General features: G+C 40.0%; 1 protein-coding gene across 6 annotated transcripts in view; it reads left to right on the forward strand.

Moving 5' to 3' along the window:
* Nucleotides 1-27,021, forward strand: part of CLASP1 (cytoplasmic linker associated protein 1) — a 265,163-nt gene that overhangs the window by 164,334 nt on the left and 73,808 nt on the right. For all 6 annotated transcript variants that reach the window (XM_032216133.1, XM_032216164.1, XM_032216125.1 and 3 more), the window contains exons 15-20: nucleotides 297-356; nucleotides 1,448-1,525; nucleotides 2,316-2,483; nucleotides 2,827-2,876; nucleotides 3,799-3,969; nucleotides 23,168-23,275. In XM_032216133.1, coding sequence (XP_032072024.1) covers nucleotides 297-356; nucleotides 1,448-1,525; nucleotides 2,316-2,483; nucleotides 2,827-2,876; nucleotides 3,799-3,969; nucleotides 23,168-23,275 — 635 coding nt within the window. The remainder of the gene's footprint in view (nucleotides 1-296; nucleotides 357-1,447; nucleotides 1,526-2,315; nucleotides 2,484-2,826; nucleotides 2,877-3,798; nucleotides 3,970-23,167; nucleotides 23,276-27,021) is intronic.

Consider the following 27,021-nt stretch of genomic DNA (forward strand, 5'->3'; position numbering starts at 1 on the left):
TTTTATGTATGTCATGTGGCATAAGTCAAAAAGAGCGGTGCCTCAATTGCATGGTCACAGGCATTGTTTGAACATTTCTGACACCCCCTCCCTCTCTGTTCATGTCAATGTCATAAGACCTAATAAGCCTGACTAGAAGCACATGATTTTCTTTAAAGTTTGTATTTAGTAGCCTGAGTACAGGATTCCTCAAGATACTTTTGAAATCACTTTTTCATGTCTAACTACTTCTTTGATGTTAAGCAAGTTGTCATTGAGGGACAATATTAAGGACAATTACCTTTTTTCTCTCTCAGGCGGTGTTTTGAATTTTTAGATTTAGTTTTGCAGGAATGGCAGACACACTCCCTGGAAAGGTAAGATACAAACATTATGATATGTCACATACTGCTCCTCTGGCTGCATTGGGGTGGTTGGGGTCCGGGGCTCCTTTCTCTCCTGCCCTTGCAAAGACAGGCAGACATTCCCTCTGACTCCAGCAGAGCAATAAATAGAGACCGGGGGGGGGGGAACGGGACCAGTTTCTTGTGCCTGACTAGTGTCTGAACTGTTTCCAGCCTAACTGCTCCATATAAGAACTGCTATGTGACTTGCACAAATTAGTGATTTCATTTTGATTGCTTAGTTTCGCCCTTCTTTCATCCTTCATTCGGGCCACATTTGAGCTTTTACAGCCTATGGGCAGGCTCTCTTTTGTTTTTGTGGATTTTAATAAGCTGCCCTTGAAGACTTCTCAAGCCGAAGAATGGGGTAAAATGCTTAAATTAATGCATGTGCAGGAAAGATGAGCAGAGGAGGTGGAAATAATTTTTAATCTTTTTATTTTTAAAAGTGTCTCTTTAAAATAAACTCTTTGGGGGTAAAATTTTAAATGAACCTTTTTGTTTGTATAGGTATTTACTTAAAGAATGTTTGTCTTACCTTTGTACTTAAAAACCCTTGAGTGATATCACTCTGGCCACTGGGGGGAAAATAGTGATTGTCTTTGGGTAAGCAAAAGGCAAAGGCATTCAGGGTGTAAGGAAATAGTTACAGAAAGTGGCCTCAAATGGGAATATTTTTGTTGACCCACATAAGCTTAGCAAGTTGGTGTTGCAGAAACCCTTCTGTGTAGATCAAACATTTGGTTTATAGCCACTCGATTACGTTCTTGTATGGCTTTAGCATCTTAATGTGCTTTAGTCTCTCCATGCTTCTGTGGTTTCCACATATAAAACAATGACCTCCAAGGAATGTTTCTTGGTATTTTTTATAAACGAGAATGAAATGCAATAAAGCTCACTGGTACAAACAAACACCCACACCTTCCAAAAGGATATTGTGTATCCAGTTCTTTCAAATTCTGGCCAAGTGGATAAACGTCCTTTGAATTCCAAATGTAATTTTGGAAGATTGTTTCTTCTCTCCTTCTTCTGACAAGGTAAATAGTGATGTGTTCTAATTTCAGACATGTATCAGTATTGGCTGAAACCATCAAGAAAGGAATTCATGATGCTGACTCCGAAGCACGGATAAAAGCCAGAAAGTAAGTGGGCATATTTTTGCTTTAATTGTTTAGTGCATCAATAATCACAGGCTTTATAATGCTGTTCAGCTGAAAATTCATCCAGTAACTCATATTCCAAGGAAAGAACAGGACCAGACCATTAAGAACTCAGGAAATGGACCATGCTATGCTTACTAGTGATTCTAAGTGTTTTACTGAGGTACTTCAAAGTAAATGCCATCAGATTCATTGGAACTTTTTTCTGCATAAGCCAACTAAAACTAGTAATTGTTTTGGCTCTATTTGATATGGTTTGTTCAGAAAATTAATGTGGGAATTTGGAAAGAAAAATCTTGATTTCAACATTTTCATTGCTTAGTACTCCTGAAAGTTCAGGCTTTTGCATTCTATAGGGTTTTTGATATTCTGTTCCCACTTTGGAATTTAGAACTTGGTTTAATTTAACATAGAAGAGAAATCCACCTATTTCTACGTTCAAAATATCAATAACTAATGGCAAAGTGGAAGCTTATTTAAGCTTGTAATGTGCTCACTTCTTTATTTATTTATTTTGTAATGGAAAATGCATTCATCCCAAATTTTTCAGTTCCTGCAGTCACTTTCCTATCAAAATGTTAAATTCCTTTAAACAATGTTTGGAAACCCAAATAATATATATGAAAATAAATAGGCTTGTCACTATTATACAATTGATTTTTTCTGCTATGTTTTCCAATTTTTTTCTTAAAATTTATTAGGTCTCTCTGAACAGTTAGAATCTGACACACTAGTATACTGTTCAATGATCAGTTTAAACTTTTATTTTCAGGTGTTACTGGAGCTTCCACAATCATTTTAGCCGAGAAGCGGAACATTTGTTTAATTCACTGGAATCCTCATACCAAAAAGCCCTGCAATCTCACTTGAAGAATTCTGATAGCATAGTGTCTCTGCCTCAGTCAGATCGCTCCTCTTCTAGTTCCCAGGAGAGTCTCAAGTAAGCCTTCCCTTCCACTAATGTATTGCTATTGGATGAACTTAATACCTTCAAGTTATCCCTTCCTCATCTATAAATTAGAGCCTTTGCATTTTGGGAATTGTTATTTTTGTGAATATAAAAGTAAGTATTTTACACTTACATAGAGTCTAAAACTGATTTTGCTTCCTTATTTATTTTTGTTTCTGTACAGCATTTTTGTAGGAAAATTCAAAGTGCATTAATGTAGAAAAGTATAAATACAAATAATATAGAATAATTCATTAATGTCGATAAAGAGTGAGTTAATAGTTAAGATAAAATTCATTCTGGAATGAAATCCATTAATTCTATTCCTTTTTAGCCGTCCATTGTCTACCAAAAGAAGCCCAACTGGAAGCACTACTTCACGAGGTAAGAAGCCAAGAGAAGAAATGGTCAGATGTAAGGCAGAATAAGCTCTCTCTCTCCTTCTTGCAAAATAAAGTAATTTTTACTCATATTGCTTTATTAGTTTTGCACGTTAGTTTTGTAAATTAAACAATTGGATCTAAAATAGAATGGTTCTAAATATAAGATGGCTGAATACTTTACATTTAAACCACTGGGAAGAAATATTGAAATATGAATTACTTTATTCTTAAGCAAACTTTGTTCTTGTCTGTAATGATAGACAATGGTGACAAAATACTGAAAGCAAATTCTAAGATATGGAAGGTATATATGAATTCTGAAAATATTCTTTATATGTATGATAAATGTTATTTTAAGATTGAAATGCAACATTTGATTAGAAAAGTTGTGTCCAGCACGGTTGTACTAATCCCTACCTAATGCTTGCTGTTTACTACAGTCATAAACAGCAGAGGGTATCTGATAGTAACCAATAGAGATCAAAAATCCCAATACTTGTTGAGCATAGCCCTATCAAGCAAAATATGGGACATGAAGTAGGTCAGTGGCTTGCCTGCCATAAATTCATAATGTGCTGTGGAGAAAGAACTGTGCTATGCAAAGTATAAAATGTCTGTTTGGGCTCCAAATGTCTGTCAAATAAAATACATTTTTACAATGGTAAACTGAGGATTTATGATGGTGTTGTGAGTTTCCAAATTGTTGAAAGATGATGTTGGAATATGCTGAATTTTGGAAATGCCTTTGATTGCATTTACAAATCTTCACCAGAAATTATTATTTTGAAATTACATTTTTATTAGGCTTAAATATGTATGTGCTTAAACATAAGTTCAGAATATTTCCTCTTTGTTCAGAATGAATTGAAAGAATATTCTGGGATGGATTTATCTATAACTCTGATTTTTCTCTTTCCTTAAAGCTTCTGGAATTAGTGTGAAATCTGCGTCAACATCAGGGTCTCTCCAGCGTTCTCGCAGTGACATTGATGTGAATGCAGCAGCCAGTGCCAAATCCAAAGTAACATCTTCTGGTTCAGATTCCCCCTTCAGTTCTGCTGCAGCCCTACCTCCAGGCTCATATGCATCTCTTGGTAAGTGTATTTTATTTTTTACAAAAAAGATACACAGCTAATCAGAATAGGAGGGAAAATTTGTTTTAAGGAATGTAGTTTCAAAGAGGAATGTGGTTTGAAAAGCAATTCTGGGCTAAGCCCACATATTGCACTGCATCCATAAATCAGGATTTACAAGCCTCAGTGGTTGGGGTCCCCCAATACAATAATCCAAAATGAAACTTTTGTGCCCTATGTGACATCAGATGGCATATAGCATGTGGAACAAATGCAGTAAACACTGTTTAATAACTTTTAGATAACTAACTAACTTAGTTTTCTAAAGTAACCATGAATTTTGAGGGGAAAGGTATTATTGGTGGTGTTTATTAGAATTCCCTAGCAAGACTTCAGAATTATTTAATAATTCAGGAACATCATAATCTGAAGTAAACGTTTGTTTAAAAACTGCAGTAGGCATAAAATGAGAAATATCCTATCCTTTTTCATTTTCAGAAAAAAGTTCATTTGAACTCACTATCTAATCCAAGAATAAAAATATGTATTACAAAAAGCAAATAGATTCAATCGAGTATATGTCAACAACACATTTGTATTGCTTATTGTTTATGGCCACCTCATTGATAATTTCTATTGGTGTCTGACATTAACAAAGTCTTAATTTAGTTAAAAGACAATAACTACTTTTGTAAGAAGCTATTCTTATAGCTTGGTGATTATATCAATGGCAACATGGTGTTTGAACACCACTAATGATCTATGAGACATCACTGCAGTATGTAGCAATGGTGCCTCTTCCACCAGTGGCATTTTCTAAATATGAGTTGTACCAGCATGAAAAACTATATCCTAGGTTTACTGAAATTTGAGATACCATACAAAGCTATTTTCAGCACAAATATATAATTCTCCTGAGACCCCCCCCCCCCCCCGGTGATATTTTGCCTTTATGGGCGGTACCTTCTTGTGGAGAAAACAGACAGAGTCTAATCTTCAATTAAAAACTCTAAGGGGAAGAATGATCCTGTCTCTCAGACTGATCTTCTCCAAGGCCTGATTCTCCCAACAAAAGTGGGTTGTGTTTGGGGAGTGAATTAAAAGATTTCTGAGGCTGTGAACATTCTGCAGCCAAAAAAAAAGAAAAAAAAAAGAGCAGGTTCATATCCCATCCCTGGTCAAAAAGTGCAAAAGAAAGGAGAGAAGAGGTTCTGATTCCAACAACGGTAAGAAAGGAGTTTATAAATCAAGGAATTCTTTCTGTGGTCCTTCCAAATTCATCCTCTTTCCAATTCTCACAGGTTCTCGAATTTCCCCTCCCCTGAGAATTTCTCTTAGAAAAAAGGCCAGAAAAATAAATGCCACAAGTGCTGTTTTTAAAGAGGGAAACTATGTTAGACAGAGCTTGTCATAATAGTTTAAAATCTCTTCTAATCCTAAAATTTTGGAGGTAGGGAAGCTTATAGTTAAAAAAAAAACTCTTTAAGAAAACTGTTGATATTGTCTTAGTAGAAACAAAAAATAAGAGTTTCCTAATTCAGGAAAGGATAAATTTAAATGTATAGATGTTATTCTTTTGCCCAATCTGCTCAGATGGTTTAAAGGAGTAACCAGACCTAGATAGTCTAAAAATGCAGGTCCTCAGGTAAATCTATTCTTTGCTCTTCCAAAAAAACCAGAGGTCAGAAGAAAACATCAACTACAGACTACTAGCATTCATTTATATGATAGGGAAGAAGCATCACCATTTAACAGTGTCAAAATAACAGGATTTTCTTAAGACTACCAGCGTCTTCTGTAAATCAGTGCAACAGAACAAGTGTAAAATTCCACAAATCTGGAATTTATTTTCCAAAGTAAATGGAGGCGTAAGGGTTAAACTAGATCTGAGGTTGTTCACAGAGTACCTAGGAGAGAGATACTTCAAAAGAGAAATATTAAGGTCAGTTTTGTTGATAATATGCAGTATTTGATAGTCTTTGCATTTCTAGAAGAAGCTTACTTTCATCACCTGATTAGAAAAGAAACTGAAGTTCTGCTATGATAACATCCCTCTTAGTATTAGATCTTTCTATTTTAGTTAATTCAAGCACCACATGAGATTAGTAACACCAGTAGCTCATCTACAGATTTTGTTTCTCTACTTAGCATTTTGATTTTAGTGTCACCTGGACAGAAGAACCACCTTCTACAAGAGCCAATTGTCTATCCTTGGAGTTATTATGAGCCATCGTGGCGCAGTGTTAGAATGCAATACTGCAGGCTATTTCTGCTGACTGTTGGTTGTCTGCAGTTCAGCAGTTTGATTGTCACCGGCTCAAAGTTGACTCAGCCTTCCATCCTTCCGAGATCGGTAAAATGAGGACCCAGATTGTTGGGGGAAATATGCTGACTATAAACTGCTTAGGGCTGTAAAGTCTAAGTGCTATTGCTATTGCTATTCCTAACTGTCTACCTGAAACCGAACAGATATGGTTACGGAGATATTCAGATAAAATTCACAAAAATTTACTTTCCTAAGGGAGAGCTTCTACTAATAAAATGTATAAGAAACTTTTTAATTAATAGAAAAATATAAGCAAGTCAGGATTTTTCAGTGAAATACTCTAATTTCACAAAAGGTTTGATAGAAGTGGTCCACAGTTCATAATTTTCTGATCTGGGAATCTAAACTGGGTCTTGACTGTGCTCATTTTCTTTGTCTTTTGCCTATTTGATATTATGAAATTACTTACACCATCTTGTGATAACTAGAATACTTTTTAAATATTTAGATAGATCCTTGATATCACAGAAAATAGATGATAGTCCCCTAAAGCTTAAAATTGTGACTGATTGGCAGAAGCATCCATGGGGAAATGGGAGGACAGGTAACAAAAACACTGTCATGTTGCAAGTGCTATTTTTCTTCACTTGCGTTGTCATCTTGCATGCACACATGAAAAGGGAAGAGCTTATAACATGAAGCTGCTTTTGTCGTTTTGATGAAAACCTTCTGTCCTGTAGATATCTCTAATGACTAGTTTTGTTTCATAGTGTTCAGGTATATAAGATCTCTGGGTGATATTTTATTCTGATATTACAATAGCATTGGAAACTTCGACACCTCATTTTCTTAAGCAGCTCCTCCAGTGTTTCCATAAATTTGTATTCATGATAACAAAATACATGGAAAAAAATTCACAAACAAACTAAAAGCAGAACTAATTTAACTTGTTTGTTTCTTGTTCAGACCTACTCATACTTGAGCATTAAATACTCTGTGCAGCAGCATTAATACAGTAAAAGGTGTGATTATGTTAGCTGCTTATATTAACAGTGCATTATATGGTCATTTTTACTCAATTGGAGCTGCTATTATGATTTGGTCTGTGGTGAAGAGATATTTGCTAAATTAGTAGAAGAATGAATACATATTTATAGTTTGCAGGTTCTGCTAAGTAGCATATATAATTCTGGAAGAAATGCATCATAATGTATGTTGTGTGAAAACAAGAAAATAGGCAAAGGAAATCTTTCTGTGGTTCTACTTTATTAACTAATTTATTTTACTTTGTTTGACTGATGTGATTTCCCCCTCATTTGTGATACTAAAGACACCCTGCCCACTTCTGCTGATATTACTAACGAATTCCCTCTTATCACTCTCCTTATTCTTTTAATTTGCTTAAAGATGGTACTACCAGTAAAGCTGAGGGTAAGCTGTCTGTATAACAGGTCTGTCTCCAACTTTACCAGGTCTCTGTTATCACCCGAGTACTCCCTGGTTTTCATCCGTGTCTGCTGGTACCTCTTGCATGACTCTTGCATGTTGTTTGGACTCTTTCCTCATGTTGGAACTATCGTATCCCTTTATTGTCTCTTTCTCCTAACTCCTAGGCACAACTTAATTTAATTTATTCAATTTAGGCAACATCTGACTCCAGACTCTCTGGGCTCTCACAGTATAACAAACAGTAAAGTACAGTGTATGAATAATAACAAACAACAAATTAAGAATAAGAATGATAAAGAGCGAGAAAACAATTATACAATATGCCCCACCTCCCCAATAGGTTTGTTAGGCTTAGACAGTATGTAACTTTTAAGTCATTCATGAATGTCATTCACTATACCATTAAATATAAAACAAGAAATTTACATCTTACATATATTTTTACTCAGATTTAAATTTATAAACCAGATACTGTAACAATGAATATCTGGAGTAGAGAAATGAATACGTTGGACTTTTTATTTCTGTGAGAAGAGTACTCAGTGCAGAATGTTAAAAGATATTTAAATTTATTGGCAGGAGACTTTTTCCAGTTCTCTTATTGGTTGTGCAGAAATAGTAACTTTTGTCATAAATAGATGGCTTTGTTTTCATTTTGGTTCTTGGCCATTGCTGCATTAAACTTGGATTTTTTAAACCAATATGTTATTCAAACTGAATTATTATTTTTGTTTAAAAAACGGAAATGGGGAAATGGCAGATTTATTCCTGCACAGATTCATTCTCATCCCTCCCTAACCAATTTCATCAGTACTGTACTGCAGAGGTCCCTAACCTCCAGCTCGTAGCCCAGTGCAAGGCCGCAGCACGTTGAGTACCATAGAAGTGATGGGTGAGTGCTCACACAGGTGCAGAAAGCTGCTTTTGTGAAAGCTGTGTGCACATACATCCCCCCCCCCGGCTCCGGGTCACTGCAGCCTCCTCGGCTAGTCTGCCAAGCCAGAAAGGTTGGAGACCACTGCTGCACTATAGACACATACATTCATTTTATTACTCCTTTTGGGGGTAAGTAACTTTATGTTAAGTGCAGAAGAGAATAAGAGACAGTAAGCCAAGGAAATTAAAGCATGAGGCAAGAAAAATGAATATCTCATTTATACCAAACTTTACACCTCATCTTTATTATCCATCCTTGCAAGCCACATTTATTCCATCATGTTCATACACTAGTTTATATATCACATTTTGCTTTTTGAAGTTCTTTCCTCTTTCTTTCGAGGATCTTATCAAATTTCACACTCGTTTATTTGTTTGGCAATTGAATCTTTATTTGCATTTATCTCACTGTATTTTTCTGTATACTGATCACTCTCATTTCTAGTATATTCAATCAATATCCACTTAACACCTGTTTATTCTTGACTCTACAGTAATGCTTGTGCACCTTTTGGAATTTTCAATATTTCTATAGAAATATGACCTGAAACATGATCTATTCTCTTCACAGGTCCTAAAAGTAAAGAAAACCCAATTAAACAAAGAGTCAAAAGGAATACTCATCTTAGGATCATCTTAGTTAATTGACTACTCATCGAGGGGGTTGGGGGGATTGACAATTGTATTGAATACCCTCCATTATCAGTCTACCTGATAGTGAACTGGTAGAGTCAAACTCTTTGGAAATAGTTTTGTAACTTTTCCAACTGGTGAACATCAACATCTGTTCAAGAGCAGCACCTCAATTACTGAAGACAAAGATTCACAGTTTTTTCCCCACAAAAATAAATAGCTTTGGATTATTTTCTTCAATGAATAAATAAGATTGAAGGACTCAGGAATCCATCATAGCAGGTTTCCAAAATGTCTATCTGCCTGCGCAGAGTTTTTCTCCTGTGTGCTGCTTGGGGAATCCAAGCATGGGTTAACTTTGTCCATTAGCCTAGAGACTGAGTTATGCAAATTGGTGACCACGCCTCCTCTGACTGGATGGGTCAGTTTTTTAACTCAGTCCAGCCAGACGAGACGTATACCAATTTTCTCCAGACTTCTGAGACAAATTTTGTTACCCTTTGGATTCTTCGAGTGGATGTTTGGGAGAGTCATTATGGCATAGTAAGGAGAGGCGACAGTTCGCTGTCTGCCCAGTCTTTCCACCCCTTTTCCCGTGTGGCAGGTATTTACTGGTATTGCAGCCGCTACCTTGGGGCTTGGGAGTTGCCGCTTGGAGACATTTAGATTAGGGCTTGACGCCCGGTTTTCTCGCCCGTAATTGCCTTTGGGCTTACCAACTGGGTTTTGCAACGAGACTTCGCCGATGTTGCCGTGGCCGCGCCTGGAGCCCTTCAGCCGCATTGGATGCCTGAGACTCCCGCTGTTCGCGGCGCGGTTCATCCAGGATCAGCTGGTTTTCCCGCCGTTCGCAGCGCGGTCTGTCCGGCTCCTTGATGGCTGAGCGTGACGGGAGCATTCTGCCGGTGCCACCAGCATTCTCCATGCTGCGGAGTTTCAGGGCGGCTTGTGGACTACAGGGCAAGTTTAAATTAGGCGCTCGAATTGCGGTCGCCATTTTGGGGCCGTTTCTGACGCATGCGCCCTAGGCAGTTGAGATCGGGGCTTTGTACTCCTTAGCGCCGGGAAGGCTGCTGAGTCATCGCCCCTCCCACTTCCCTCACTTCGAGCCTAGTCACCCTGGTGAGAGGATCGCGCTGCTGCTTCCTTTGTTGACCACGAGGCCTGCAGTTCTTACATAGTAAACCGGTGCCTTTTGTACTAATTGAGTCTTTTCACTTCTAAGTTGCAATGGCCGATCAATCCACCTCAGGAGGTATTGTAGAGCCCTCTACTGATGCCCAGCATTCTGCCCAAGCGGGGGTTAGCTTGAGGCCTGGCAGGGCCGCATCTAGAGCCATTAGTCAGAGGCCCAGGGAGACCTCCGGGGCTCCGGATAAGGGTCATAAGAAAAAGGATAAATCAAAGACCGCATCTAAGGTTTCTGGGGAAGGTAGAGTTTCTCCTCCCACGCTAGTGCCTCAGCGAATTTCACCAGCCCCTATTCCGCAGTCAGCAGGACACCAGGCCTGGTCTCCTGATCGCCCCTTGCCTGTTATTTTGGAGGCTGGGGCGGGGGGGGGGGTTGGGGATCCAACTCCCCCCAGTCGTTGCTGAGGCCCAGGCTGCCTCGGCCTACTTGCTGCCACGTGCTGGGCCTTCTGCCACCTTTACTCCTACTGCTACAGGCCTAAGGCCTATGGAAGGCTATGATCACGGCCTTTCACCAGATCTTTACCAAATGATCTCTGCAGCTATTTCCAGGGGGGTGGACGCTCAATTGATCCGTAGAACCCAGGCCCCTGTGGTTGCCAGTGCCCCTTGTGGGCCTAGCCTCCAGGTCCCTCAGGTAGATCTCCCTGATCTTCCAGCTGGGCCTTCTTCGCCTCTTCCTTCTACTTACAGCGAGGATTCAGCATTAGTGGAGAAAGGGGAGTTGATTGATAGAGATTTCTCTGATGATGAGGGCTCGATATTTGATCAACCTAATTCCTCTAGTTTGTTTCGGCCCACGTTATTTAAGTCCTTATTATATAAAGCTAAGGCCACTACCCATATGGGAGAGGTGGCTTCTAAGGATAGCTCTGCAGTAGGCCTTGATACCACCGAGCACCTTTTCGCTGAGCCGGTCTCACTGCAGGAGGTTATTCCTTCTCCAAAACTCTTTATGGATATTATTCAAAAACAGTGGGACCAACCGACTGCAGTTACCCCTCCCAGCAATAGGGACAGGAAACTATAAACTTCCACTCCTGATTTGGAAGGTATTTTGCAATTCCCGACTGTGGATCCGCCAGTAGCGGCCCTGGCCTCCCCGGCTCTCATTCCTTCTGAAATCTCTGAAGGTCTAAAGGCAGAGGATCGCAAGGCTGAGACTGTCATTCGTAAGACTCACCAGGCTGCGGCCTGGGCCTTGCGCGCTGCTACTGCAGCGTCGTTCTTTAATAGAACTTCTATCCTTTGGCTCAAACAATTGCAGGAGAGACTAGCCCCTGATGAGGTGCGTCTTCACCAAGATGTCACTAAGGTTATGGCTGCCCGGGAATTCTCGGCGGATGCCACTCTTAATGCGGCCAAATTCGCTTCTCGAGCTGTAGTGTCCAATGTGGCGTCGAGACGCCTGTTGTGGCTTCGCCATGGGCAGGCAGATGTTAAGTCTAAATGGCGCCTGGCATCCACACCCTTCAAGGGCGGGGCATTATTTGGATCCGTGCTTGATCCCATACTCATAGAGACCAGGGACAAACGCAAGGTGCTCCCTTCCACTGGGGGACGCAATAACAGGAGACAGCAGCCATATAACAGACACCAGTCCTTTCGAGGTGGCTACTCGGGATATTCAGCGGCTCCCTTTGTTCCCCACTACAACTGGCCATTTCACCAGCCACAGGATCACGGCCAGGACCGTGCGGGGGCCAGGGATAGGGGACGCGCAATCAGGCGCAATCCCACAATAGGAGGTCCTTTCGTGGATCTGGTAACCGGTCCTTTCGGAGGTACCGGTGACTCCCAAGCTGAGGTTCCGGTGGGCGGCCGTCTACTGGCCTTCGCTCATCAGTGGGTGGAGACCACATCCAATGCCTGGGCCCTTCAGGTGGTGAGGCTGGGCCTCACCCTGGAATTTCTCTCTATCCCCCTGAGGCGATTCATCAGGTGTCCAGTTCCCAGATGCTCCGTGAAGCGGCGTCTCATGGAAGCCGAAATATATCATCTCATATCCATCAACGCCATAGAACAGGTTCCCAAAGGGCAGGAAGGCCTGGGGTTTTACTCAATATTGTTTCTGGTTCCCAAGAACTCAGGGGGATGGCGGGCCATTCTAGATCTGAAAAGACTCAATTGGTACATCAAGTACCAAAGGTTCAAAATGCAGTCCTTAAAGAGCATCTTGGCATCCATCCGCCAGGGCGACTGGATGACATCAGTCGACATCAAGGAAGCGTACCTCCATGTGCCCATACACCCGGCACATCGCAGGTTTCTGCGCTTCCAGTTTGCAGACCGGCATTTCCAATACAGGGCTTTACCCTTCGGTCTCACCTCGGCCCCACGCACCTTTACCAAGCTCCTAGCGGTGGTGGCGGCTTCGCTTCGCTCGGTTCCAGTGAGAGTAAATTGTTACTTAGACGACATCTTGGTCCTGTCGTCGTCTCGGGAGCAGGCCCTCTGGGATCTTCAAGTAACAATGGACTCCCTGTGGAGGCATGGTTTTGTCCTGAACCTCCCCAAGAGTCATCTGCAGCCGACTACATCTCTGCTTCACTTAGGGACCGTGCGAAGTCTTCCTGTCCCTGGAGAGACGTCAGAGCATTCAATGACTGGCGACCCAGGTGTCAGCTCAGCGGCTTGTGCCCCTGGCCCTGCTCTCCCAGCTGTTAGGGAAGATGATTTCCTGCATCAACATAGTTCCCTGGGCCAGATTTCACGCACGGCCACTGCAATGGTTCCTGCTCCCCTATCAGAGGTCTCACACCAGTCATTCGCAACTCAAAGTTCAACTGCCGTCCAAGCCTCTCAGATCCCTTCGGTGGTGGGCATCTTCCAAGCTTCTCAAGGGGTGCCCATTCAAGGAGCCGGATCGTATCCAAGTTACGACAGATGCCAGTCTCTTCGGATGGGGTGGCCATGCCTTGAACCGGGTGGCACAGGGCCGTTGGTCGAGTCAAGAGCTGAGCAACAGCATCAATTGGCTAGAACTCCGAGCCATCCGTCTCTCCTTACGGGAGTTCCAGGACGTTGTGAGTCACAACCATGTGCTGATCCTAACGGACAATGTGGCCTCCAAGGCGCATGTCAACTGCCAAGGGGGCACGCATTCCAGGGCCCTCATGTTGGAGGCAGAGAAGTTGCATCATTGGGCGGAGTCCAGGCTGTTGTCGCTCCGGGCGGAACACATTTCGGGTGACTCCAACGTCCAAGCAGATTGGTTGAGCAGAGCCACAGTGGATCATGCGGAGTGGCAACTCCACCCCGACCTCTTCCAACAACTCTCTTGCCGATTTGGCAATCCAGTAGTGGACTTGTTCGCACAACCTCACAACGCACAACTGTCTCGCTTTTACTCCAGATATGTGACTCCCGGGCGGAGAGGGTGGATGCCCTGCGCAGCCCTTGGCCGGCCGGCCTTCTCTATGCTTTCCCACCGCTGCCAGTGATACCGGCGGTCATCCAGAAGATATTGACGGAGCAGGCGGAGGTTCTCTTGGTGGCTCCGATGTGGTCCCGTCGCCCCTGGTATGCCAACCTGGTGCACCTGTCGATCTCGCGCCTGTGGAGAATTCCGGACGAACAGATCCACCTCAGGCAGGGGGCTCTCGTACATCCGAACCCCCAGCTGTTGCAGTTAGCCATGTGGCACGTGAGCGGGCTCTTCTGACTGAGCTTCATTATTCCAACGAGGTCATCGCCACGATTCAAGCGGCCCATCGCCCCTCCACCACTCGGATTTACGAGGCTACCTGACAGGCCTTCTGCAGGTGGTGCCGCCGGACTGGGGCAGATCCCCTCCAGGATTCGGTGCCCCGGGTTTTGGACTTTCTGCAATCTGGACTTAACAAAGGTTTGGCGTCCAATACGCTTCGCAGGCAGGTCACGGCCCTTGCTACGGTGATTGGGGGCGGTCAGGGACGTTCCTTGTCTCAGCATTCGCAAGTCAAGGCTTTCCTGAAGGGGGCGGCCAACATCCGGCCTCCGACCGGGCACTGCTACCCTACATGGGATTTGACATTAGTGCTCAGGGCGCTTATGGACTCTCCATTCGAACCTATTACTTCCATCAGTCTTCGTCTATTGACTCAAAACCGTGTTCTTGGTGGCTATTACATCAGCCAGGTGGGTTTCCAAATTGGCGGCACTGTCAGTTCGGGCGGACCTCTGTATATTCCATCCCAACAGAGTCGTTCTCCGTTTGGACCCAGCCTTTCTACCAAAAGTCAACACATTATTTCACAGGGCTCAGGAGCTCGTCCTCCCGGACTTTTGCCCCAACCCTTCTCATCTGCAGGAGCGCCAATGGCATCACCTGGATGTGCGCAGAGTTCTTCGTCACTATGTGAAACGCACAGCGTCCTTCAGGCGATCGGAAGCGCTTTTTGTGTCCTTTCAGCCATCATCCATGGGGCAGAAGGTTTCTTCCCATACGATAGGTCGATGGTTGAAGGCGTGCATCGCTCTTGCTTATGACAGTCAATCTCGACAGGTACCCAGGCGCATCACTCCTCACTCTACCAGGAGTGCGGCTACCACGGTGGCCTGGGCCACGCAAGCCTCAGTGGAAGAAATCTGTAGAGCGGCTACCTGGTCTTCGCCTTCGCCGTTCATCCGACATTACAAAGTTGATGTGCATGCCTCGGCTGAGGCCTCCTTTGGGCGGCGTGTGCTGCAACAGGTGCTTTCCCCCATGGGGGACCCTGGCCAGCCTAGCTCCCACCCTGGATCTTAATTGCTTTGGCATGTCCCATGCTTGGATTCCCCAAGCAGCACACAGGAGAACGACCGTTGACTTACCTGAACGGTCCTTCTATGTGTGCTGCGAGGGGAATCAAAACCCACCCGCAGCTTCGGCTGGCCAGGGCTGTCGTGACTTTTTGACTTGACTGACTTTCACTGATCTATGACTTGACTATGACTGACTTGACTAGTTTGTAACTTGTGTTTCTGACATGTTTGTATACCTATTGGGCTACGGCCATCGTTGTTATTGTTATACATCATTAAACGGCTGACTTCGTACAAAACTGACCCATCCAGTCAGAGGAGGCGTGGTCATCAATTTGCATAACTCAGTCTCTAGGCTAATGGACAAAGTTAACCCATGCTTGGATTCCCCTCGCAGCACACATAGAAGGACCGTTCAGGTAAGTCAACTGTCGATTTGGCTTTTATACAGTTTTAACAAGCAGAAAATAGGATATATAGCAACAACATTATCATTGGCTTATTACCTCTTATTTCCCTTGTCAATCTCTAAGACCATCCCAGCCAGGGTTGAATCTCACATAACACAATAGTTCCTGGTAGTGCCTAGTTCTACTAATTAGGTGAGCTCGTAGACAGTTGAGGTAATCGGTTACTAAGATATGGCAGTGTGCTGCGCATGCCTGTACGTAACCTTTGTATAACCTCTACATAAGATGTTTTTGTATCATTTTTAAAATTGGATTCCATTTATCTGATTTTAGGACTTAATGTGAAGAACAAATAATCTTTAGGTCATATTCCAAAAGGGATATGCAAGCACCACTATAGGATCAAAAATTAACAGGTGCCTCATTTTCATATCCATAGTTGTTTCATTGTATAGTCCAACATTTACTACAGATTGATGGGATTTTCAGCCAACAGCATAATATTGTCTCCATACAAAATCATAAAATACAGGGGTGGGTTCCGCCCGGCACTACTGCTGGTTCGCTCATGTGCGCACTTTGTGCACGTGTGCTTGATGCGTGCTGTGCACGCATGCACAGTGCAATTAAAATTGTTCTGCGCATGCACGGAATTGAAAAACAAGATGGCGCCGCCAACTGGGGAATCGGTTCGGGGGCGTGACAGACCTGGGTCACTGCCAGTTCCAGTGACCCAGGCTGCAAACCACTACTGGTTCATGCGAACTGATAGGAACACACCACTGATACAGTAGTGGCCAAAATTGTGGAAACCTTTTGGTAAAAGTATATTTTTGAGGTTTGATGGCTTATAACATTACTTTCTTTTGGAGTTTCAAGATAATTATATTCCACTGCTGGAATGGCCTGGGAATAGCCCATAAAAGTTATTGCATTACATTCTTGATTAAATTATCTTTCCATTGATATTTAATTTTATGGTACTACTCAAAAAAAGTGGTGTTATTAGCTAGTTTTAGAAAATACACTTTTCCCAAAGGGTTTCCACAATTTTGGCCACTACTGTTCACACCTTCAACATATCTCAGATTTCATCCTAAACATTTATTCAATTATACAGTAGAATTTGGAAACAAATTAATAATATAGGACGTATCACACATCATTGTCTTACTCCTTGTTAGTGTGGAAATTCAACTAATATTCAATTTATTCTTATACATGCTTTGCTTCCATCATATATCATTCTTATGGCATTTAGCAATTAACCTTCTCTGTGTATTCATATAAACCATTCCATAATTCAGTGCTATTAATCATAGTAAATAAAAAGGATGGCCTTGAAGGACAGTGGGATGATCTATTACCAAGGCAACAGTCAGATAAATTAAACTTGAGCATAGGCTAAGAAATTAGTTTATGAAAATGCATCAGACAGTCTTCCCACCTCATCCCCAATTATCATGAAAATAAAAGGAGGAATTGTAAGCCATTTAGATCTGCAACATTCTGTAACTATAGCTGCTCTAATAAAAGTAGTTTTAGATTTGTATGGTGTCTGTTTCTTAATGTAATCCACTAGGATAGTGCTGGCATTAATTTTATCTTCGGTTGACAATTATTTCTTTTTACACATATCTTTTTACTTGTAAGCTGCCCAGAGTTGCTATGGAGTCAGGCAGCCTCAAAATTGGATAAATAAATAAAACTTTCTCTAAATCCACTAATACACAGTCCATCTGTCCCCTTTTTCCTAGTGACTTGCTAAAGAACAAAAATCTGATTTACACAGCCTTGCTGAACAATAAAGCCACACTGCACTTATCAAATTTTCTTTCTGTATGTTTTCAATCAGAATTATCTTCAATGCATTCCCTGATGTTTCTATTCTTGTTATGCTTCTCTTTGAATAGAGAAGAATCAAGGTTGCACAACCATGCCACAAGCAAAACATACCCATGTTTCCAGTTGCACTGTCTTTCACCTGCAGCTTTACCATTTTTCAGTATCATTGAATAATTTATTGTTTCCTTTTCATTATTGCTTTTTCTTTGACACAACATTTACAGTAATGATTTCACATTCAGATCTCTAAAATACTGCTGCTAGAATTTATTCCAGAATTTCCTTGGTTTTCTCACAAATCCTTTGATGGTTTTTAATATTGAATTCCATACACTGGTGGAACTTTTTTCACCTACTTCTAAAATAATCTGATTCCATCAAAACTATACTGTATTTTATCTACCTCCTATAACCTTAACGTTTCCTTGCTTCTTTGATAATTTTTGCATTTTTTTCTCTCTGTATACATAATCTAATACCTTTCCTTCAATTCGTGAATATTCACTGTATATATCCAATTCAGTTGGCTTCTCATATCCTTATCTTTTTGCAGCAATTATTCTCTTACAATCATCTTTTTCTCCTCCATGGCCTTTATTATTTCATCATTCCACTTAAGCATGCTCTTTTTTACTTCCCACTAGAGTAACTGCACACATTTCTATGTTACTCTATTCCAAGAAGTTTCTATATTATCCTTATTTGCATTATTAAATGTAAAATATTTTACATTATTAATTATATTGGGAGATATTGTGTATGTGTTTATCTTCTAATACTTCATACAAAACTCATACTTCCTTTTCTGGCCATGGTTCTAGTTTTGCGTTACTTCTTTCATATATTTCATGTAAAGTTCTTCCCCAAGAGCCACGTTAGACATTACTAAATAATAGTCTGCCCTTCACATATAAATTCTCTTACAACTTGTATATCTCACTTATTTTTCTATGTTTGTTCATAAATCAAATTACTGTATTTTTCGGAGTATAAGACACACCTTTTTTCCTCAAAAAGAGGCTGAAAATCTGGGTGCGTCTTATACATCGAATACAGCATTTTTTGCTTCCCGAAGCCCCGCCCCTTCATCAAAATGGCTGTGCATAGCCTTATGGAGGCTTTCAGAGAGCTCTTTGGGGCTGAGGAGGGCAGAAATGAGCAAAAAACAGGCTGTTTTTTGCCCCCCCCCCCCCCCCCCCCAGCCTCCAGCAGCACTCTATAAGCCTCCATAAGGCTGTGCATGCAATTATTTTGACAAAAAAACGGGCCCATTTTCTGCTCGTTTTTGCCCCACCCCCACCCCCCAGGAGCACTCTGCAAGCCCCCCCAAGGCTATTCATGCCTTAAAAAAACCGGGCCCATTTTCGTGAAAAACTGGCTGTTTTTGGGAGGTTTGTAGAGTGCAAAAACTTTTTTTTTTGTTTTGGAAAACTCTTTAACTGATTGATGAGAATTACATTGATCAAGTGCTGTGCCAGCAGAAACAAAGTCTTAGATGCTGAAGATTGTCAACGATTTCTTTTTCCAGCACAAGGATAAATACGCCTGGAAACATCTATCTACCTACCTACTCTCTCTCCCTCCAACCCTGCCTACTGTATTTCTCTCTCTTTCTCTCTCTCTCTCTCTCCCTCCCTCTCTCTCTCTCTCTTTATCCCTCTACCTACCAACCTACCTAATCTCATTCTCTCTCCCTACCTACCTACTATCTCTCTCTATTTCACTCTCTCTATCCCTTTATCTACCTTCCTACCTAACTACTCTTTCTCTCCCTCCCTACCTACTGTATTTCTATCTCTTTCTCTCCCTCTCTATACCCCTACCTACCTACCTACCTACTTTTTTTAAAACATTGCCTCTTCAAAACCTTGGTGTGTCTTATACTCTGGTGTGTCTTATACTCTGAAAAATACGGTAGTTGTTTCCTTATTCATTCCCATGTTGTATGTATAAACTAATAGATACGTATTCTTAAACCATATATTACAAATAGTCCCTTTTCTAAGGAAATATTTGCCAAACAGTCACCATTTTGATTCATTCGTGGGTCTCCAAATGGCCCAGTCTCTTTTTCTGAATTATCTCATCTCATTCCCACCCTATTCATGTCTCCTAGTTCAATACAGGTAGTTCTTGACCTAGGACCACAATTGAACCCCAAATGTATGTTGCTGAGTGAGACATTTGTTAAGTGAGTTTTTCTCCATTTAATGACCTTTCTTGCCACCATTGTTAAATGAATCACTGAAGTTTTTAAATCAGTAACACACTGCAACCATCATAACTAAGCAAGTTATGCCAAGCATCTTAATTTTGATCACATGACCATGGGGGATGCTGCAGTAGTTGTAAATGTGAAAAATGGTCATAAATCTTTTTCAGTGCTGCTGTAACTTTGAAAGGTCATTAAACAAGCTGTTGTAAGTTGACAACTACCTATATTTCCCCTTAGATTGCATTCCTTCTTAAGGTTTCAGAGTTTTAAACAAAATTCATCCCTGATTCTCCCACAATTCCCATCTATTGGACATAATATGTAGCTGTAACCTTCCTATGGATTTCTGTTTTTATACATTCAACAACTTTCTGGATTTTGTTCATTCTGACATACAATTAAATCTTTTTGTTCATAAATGTATGCTTTCACTTTATGACATGTATTTAGCAACCCCATTCCTTAAGATAAGTCCATCCTTATTATAATTATCACCAAAGAGGCCCACATGTTTTCCCTATTGCCTATTCTGGCTTTAGTCAATCAAATCCTTTACATAATACTTTCTGATAAGATAGAAATATATAGACTGAGTTATCATCATTAATTCAACCCATGCCACATGCATCATTCCTTACTAATGGTAGTTTTGGCATATTTTGATTAATGTGCCACAAGTTCAATCAAGCATCAGTTTCCCCCCAAGTATGTTAATACTATGCTATGCAAGCTAAAATCTCCTAATCTACAGCGTATTATATCGACCAACATATAGCTGTGAACTTAACCATTCAGGAAGGACTTGTGTGCAATATATTGAAACACATATATGGATACTATTATAAACTGTTTTAGAATAAAGCTGGTTATTTTACTCCACTCGGATTGATATTTGCAAATTATAGATTCCCAAAACCTATGCTCAGAATCTGATCATGTATCGGGTTATAATGATCAGAAGGAATCAGTAAGAATGATAGTGGAAAGAGACATGTGACTTCATATTCCTTTCCTAATTGGGAAACCTAGGTTCAAGGTAAATACCAGTTGCATCCAACTGAAGGGATCTATCTACTGAAAGATATTAACTTTATTTATACATTCATTTTTTTCAATGTCTATACATTGAATAAATGTTTATACATTCAATGTTTTTAAATCATTTGGACATGATTTAAGTAATGCTTATTTTTAATTAATAGTTCATGGTATTGAGATTTTTTAAATTATAATTACCATAATAAAATGGACAAGTATGCATCTGAAATAGTGCTGTGGGAGATAAAGAAAAATGGGTGATGACAGGTCTGAGTAAATCTAGAGAGAATATTTCTGTTAGCATGCCCATTATTTTAACAGAGAGTAACAGAGTTAGAGGTACATACCACTATTAAACTATACTGGATAAAGTATTATTGGACATTGTATTCTTTACTTCTTTATTTCTTTATTCCTCTTTTAGATGAAAAGGTCATATCCAGTTAAGATAATAGTATGCAGATAAAATCACTGTAATAAAAACTTACTACAGATCCTGCCTAGACTATTATAATGCAGAATAATTTGGGGATGAGAAAACGTAAAGAGACTGATAAAACTTTTTTCTTACCCTTATCCTCCATAGGCCCATTTGTAACTCAGCCTTAACTTTATCTTTTTTTCAACTTTCCAAAGAACCATTTTATTAATAATTCAAACATTCTTATACACCTTTCATAATTGGCTCTTAGTTAAAGCTATTTGGCCCTCCAAGTATACAATGAGTTTTTCTTTTATGTTTTTTACTTGTTTAAGTATCTAAATTCCTACTTCTAATAAATCTGAGGAGTGTCTTAGAAATTTGACAATAAATAAATACTTTGCAGGATCAGGCTGTGAATGATATTTTTGCTTGCATCCAACCCTATGCAAAAGATAGTGGATGCTTGAGAGGCCTTTTGGATAACCAGGCTAACTAATGATATTATTTTAATATAATAATGGAAGTTGCTTTTTTGACTCTGAAGGGGGAAATAGGCCAGTATGTTTTATTGTTCTCCATTTTTATTATAATCTTCAAATGTCCTTTCCTAAACCAATTTACATCATTAATATTATATCATTCACAATACCAACTCTAAACTGTTTTAGACAGATAATTGTCAAAGTATTAAAAAAAAGTAGAAATGTAGTGGAAAAAGTCTTCCTAGAAATTTTTTAATTTATGTGGCAGTCCCTGAAAGAAAACAAGACTTCAGCTAATTAAATAACTGTACTATACTGATGTTTATAATTGCCTTGTCATATATTCATGAATGGATTGAATTGAATTGGATAGCATTCTGCATAAAAGTAATGTCCATTTTATTGTGGAATAGATCCAATCGTGTGGCTAAGCTCCATGTGGTTTTAAGTAATAGCAAATGTGAACATTCAGAAGGGTTCACAAAATTTTAAGCACCACTGTATTTCCTGATAGTGATTGCCAATAAAAGACTTTTTTCTAAAAACAAGGGAAACTCTTATAAATCTGGTTTTAGTAGCTGCACAATTGGTATCAATATGAAGTGGGCTTATGCAGGTAGAAATGTAATACACATTGGTCTTTCTCCATGTTAGCTGGAACTCTGATTAGTCTCCACATATATAGGATCTCCTTATTATGATACCCTCAAAAATGATTACTGGGAAGCTTATCTGATGGATGACATTAAGTCTGTGGAAGCACCAGAGAGATTCATATAAATTAATTATAATAAATACTAGTATGTGATCTGGAGGGAAAGGAAGCTCTTTTTTCTCATCAGTAAAATAAGAGTCATGTTGCTTAATCCTTTTTAATATTAATTTGAAGATACTGCCATTCATTTTTTCTTAGCATATATTACTGTGGTTCTTTCCTTTTCACATTCACATCTATTTCTGTCTCTTTAATCCCAACTTTGTCTTCTAGTTTTGTATTTGCCTTGATAATTTAAGCATTATGCAAGTTACAGGACTATACTTCTTCTTTTTTTTCCTTTTCCTGTTAGTTCTGGTGGAAATTTTTGTTTGCAGTATGCTTTAAAAATAATTCTATTATATAATTCTTTCCTGGTGTGTTGAGTCTGGAGTTCTGAATGCATTAAAAAGATAAATAATTTGTAAGGTTGAGCATGATTCTAAACTGGTTTGGAAAATATTCTTTGGAAGTCATATGAACACAGGGTCTCTCTGCTACTCATTGAGGCAGCCATGTCTTTTTTCAGAAGTCTGAATAAGGTAGAAGTGCTTTAATGAGCTTGTACGAATTCCCATCTACTACTTCAGAATCATTTTAGAACCATGCTCAGCTTTAGTGATTGGTATATTTTGCACTAAGTAGATAGCTTCCATTCTAATTAATGTATATAAATAAGGCAATAACATCAGATTCCTAATTTGGGGAATCCAGTTTCAGCCTCTTATTACAATTTTCTCATTTTAGTTAGATTGCAGAACTATTAACTGAGGTGTGAGTGAAAGAAAATATTAACCACAATCATATTAAAGTTTAACTGTCACTTTTCTGTTCTTTTTTTCTTTCCTCAGGTCGAATTCGCACAAGGAGGCAAAGCTCTGGAAGCACCAGTAGTATCACTTCAACACCTGCTGACACTCGAGGCCGCAGTCGGGCTAAAGTAGTTTCGCAATCTCAGCGTAAGGAACCATTTAGTGTACTATTGTGGAGGAGACAGTGTATTTTCCAAGTTTTTTTTTTTTTGCCTACCTTATTTTCATGTACACCAGTGATTCCATTCAGTGCTATGAATATTCTTCAAATGCAGTTTTAAAAGTTAATTTCTATAGTTAGGTCCTGATAAATTAGGTATGATATGTAGATTTAAAAAAAAATACAATTGGGACTTAACTTCTCGGAATATTCATTGCTCTAAGAATGATTTGCAAAGATGGGATTGTCTGGGAATGAAGACACTAGAGATTGGCACTATGTTTTGCAACATGCCTCTTTTTGATTTCATTTTTTAAAAAAAATGAAAAATATTTAAACATAAAATATCAGTGGGGCAGAGAATGCAGGAAATAGTAGACAGAATCTCTGTAAGCACTCGGTCGCCACATGGAGCCATTCAGTATCTTGTTAGTGATATCAATAATAGTGTTTCACGTAAGCATTAACTCCTGCATACAGAGGTAGTGGCTTGGCTCATACCACATAGGATGCCTAAGCCAGGAATTATAATGCCAATTTGTATCTTATTTGAGTTAAGGTAAAATATGACTAATTTAGAGACAACAAAGCATAATATAAAACTATGGCTTGTTTTATTAATTTTCTTTTCTTTTCACTATGTGTAGTCAGTAAGTCTAACCATTGATAGACTAGGTGGTTTATTCCTGGTTTATTTTTGCGTTTCTCCCAAGCTTCTGACTAATCCAGTGGTACAAGATAAGAGCAGCTGGAAAGTTGCTCAAACCAAGCTGAGGTTTTCTTTCCAATATCTTTTTTTCCCTCTCTCTCTGGCAACGTTTTTCTTTCCCCATTCATTTTCTTCTTCAGCACATGGCAAATATGGGGAACAGACTTTCATATGTTAAATTACAATGAAAAAGTGGTAATGCCCCCAAAACTACATAGTATTTGGCAAATGATTGCCTGTTGTATAATGTTTATCGAGAACCAGGATCATTAATTTATCCTGAATCATGGCAGTATATTTTCCCAAACATGGGGTGAATACACACTCAGTTTCAAGGCCCTGTTTGTGAATTGTGAATAGACAGTGAATTTACAGAAAGATTTTCATTCCTAATGACCATTAGAAGGGAAAAAAACCTCTTCATACTCTTCAGAATTAGCTGTCTGTCTCAATGTGTTCACCATTTACTGAGGAAAGGACATAAAATATAAAGTAAATAAGTTAGATGCTCTCTTCAAATCTATAAAAGTTTGAGTAGAGGTTAGTAAACATAAAAGGTATTCATCTAAAATTGCTGCTTAACAGCTTAGTGTAAATGGCTGTATAAAACTGTGTATTCTGTGGCAAGGCTGCTAATTTATATGGCAAAAAACATGTCCACTGATTGTGGATAATTCCCCCCCCCCCCGATTTTTTTCCCCATCGTACACAGACTTCTATGGATACAGATAATTCTTGACTTACAACCACAATTGGGACCAGAATTTTCATCATAAATTAGTATAGTCCTAAAGTGAGTGGCCTTGATTTTACAACCAATTTTATCATGGTCATTAAGTGAATCAAATGATAGTTAAGTGAATTACATGGTCATTAAACAAATTTGGCTTTCCTAATTTACTTTGTTGGAAGCTAGCTGAGGTCACAAATCATGATCACATGAACACAAGCTGCTGCACCTCTCATAAATGCAAATCAGTTGCTAAGTACCCAGATTGCAATCATGTGACTGTGAGGTGCTGGAACAGTTGTAATTTCAAGGATGGGTTATAAGTCATTTTTTTCCCAATGCCATCATAATTTTGAATTATCATTAAGTGAATGGTTGTAAGCTGAGAACTACCTGTAGTACCTGCATACACATGCACACACACACACGCACACACACACACACACACACACACACAAACACACATAAAGAGAGTGTTAGTATTCTATTTAACTGAATTGATTTTCAATCTTTGTCACAACAGAAAAATGCCTGAATTTTCCCTGTGTTAGGTTTTCAAACAGCAGTAATCTGTAGGCCAGTGTAGGCCTTTTTGTCCTTGTGTGCCGAAAACGCACACGAGCAACAGCGCGCATGATTGACAGCACGTGCGTGCCCACACACCCCTTCCCTTGCGCATGTGTGTGTGACCCCCACTGCCCCTGCGCATGCGTTCATGACTCCCCCATGCCCTGTTTTGGGCCTATCAGGCCTCCCTGAAGCCTCCTGGGACCAAAAATGGGTCGTGGAGGGGGGCACACCATACCGCCCACACTTTCCCCGTGAATGCGCTAGTGTCCTCTCCACTCCCCCCCCCAGCATGGTGGAGACCCGACAATCAGCTGGCCAGTGGGAGGCGTGCACCCCCCTGTGGCCCATTTGGGGCTAGCAGGCCTCCCTGAAGTCTCCTGGAACCAAAAATGGGGCATGGGGGGGACGCCGCACTCCCCATACTTCCCCCTGTGAATGTACGAGCAACCCCCCTACTCCACACGCATGTGTGCACGTCTCCTGTATGCGCGGTAGAGACTCAACAATCAGCTGGCCAGCAGGAGGTGTGCACGCATACATAGTGGAGCTGACCTGCAGTGACGGCTTGCATGCCCACAGAGAGGGCTCTGCGTGCCACTTGTGGCACACGTGCCACAGGTTCGCCATCATGGCTGTAGGCCTTCAAAAAATCATGGCACTCTATTGATTAAAGTCTTTGGTGTTTCAAGTATTGTAAACATACTTACATTTTAGCTATAGGAATAAAGGAACTATATTATAAATTTTGTGATTCTAATCCTAAAAATAGTATATATATTTTCTCTCCTGTTTTAAAGAGAAATGCTGTCAATATGCCATTACTTTAGGGAACATCAGGATGGTTAAGCACAAAAAGATCTAGTTTGAGAATTTTGAATCTTTGCAAGAGAAAGGAAAAAAATATCAAGAGACTAATATTTTTCATTTGCTTCTAATCTGAGAGGCACTTCACATTAAATGTTTGAGTCAGATAAAAGTTTTTTTAGATGCTGCTAAAACTGCAAAATCAAGAACGATATTTTGAAATGAAGCCAGACAAAGATTCTTCCCATCTCTGACTTTCATTTTCAGCATTCCATATTCTTGCTTTAAATGCAAATAAAAATGCTGAACTTCATACCTTAACATTGAAACCAATATTTCACTTGTTTCTACAATGCACTGTAGCAAAAGATTGAAATGCTTGGTAGGGCTGACTTTGTTGTTAGAAGTGATGAATTTGTTTTCTCAATCCCCAAATGTTACGTGCCGTAGTCCACAAGCTGACATTCAAAATTTTGAGCATTATTGATTGCTCTGCATATGTGCTAGGGATGTTATTTGTGCCAACTGAAATGGTTGCTACTGAGTAACATTTCTGATGCTTATTTTATCTTTAAAAAATAAAGCAATAAATCATAGCCAGGAATAGGAACTATTTAATAGATAGAATGCTAGGTTTAAGGTGACTGGTGCTTTTTTTGTTTCATTTTGTTACTAACATCTATACTACCTGGTCATTCTGCATTATAAGCACAACCTTTGTAATATTTGTCTTGTTTTTCCTGTGATATCATTGCCTATTCTGTAACATTGCATTGATAGGATTGCTATTCCCAGGATAGTAATGTTACTTGTTTGTCCCGTGTCCTGCCAGCCTCATGGATAGCAGGCATAAAGCTAGAATTACAGTTTATTCTACTCTAAATAGTTATTTACTACTTGGCAGAAATGTTTTCTTGCCA

Source organism: Thamnophis elegans, chromosome 1 (genome assembly GCF_009769535.1).
Source record: "Thamnophis elegans isolate rThaEle1 chromosome 1, rThaEle1.pri, whole genome shotgun sequence".
Classification (NCBI taxonomy): Eukaryota; Metazoa; Chordata; class Lepidosauria; order Squamata; family Colubridae; genus Thamnophis; species Thamnophis elegans.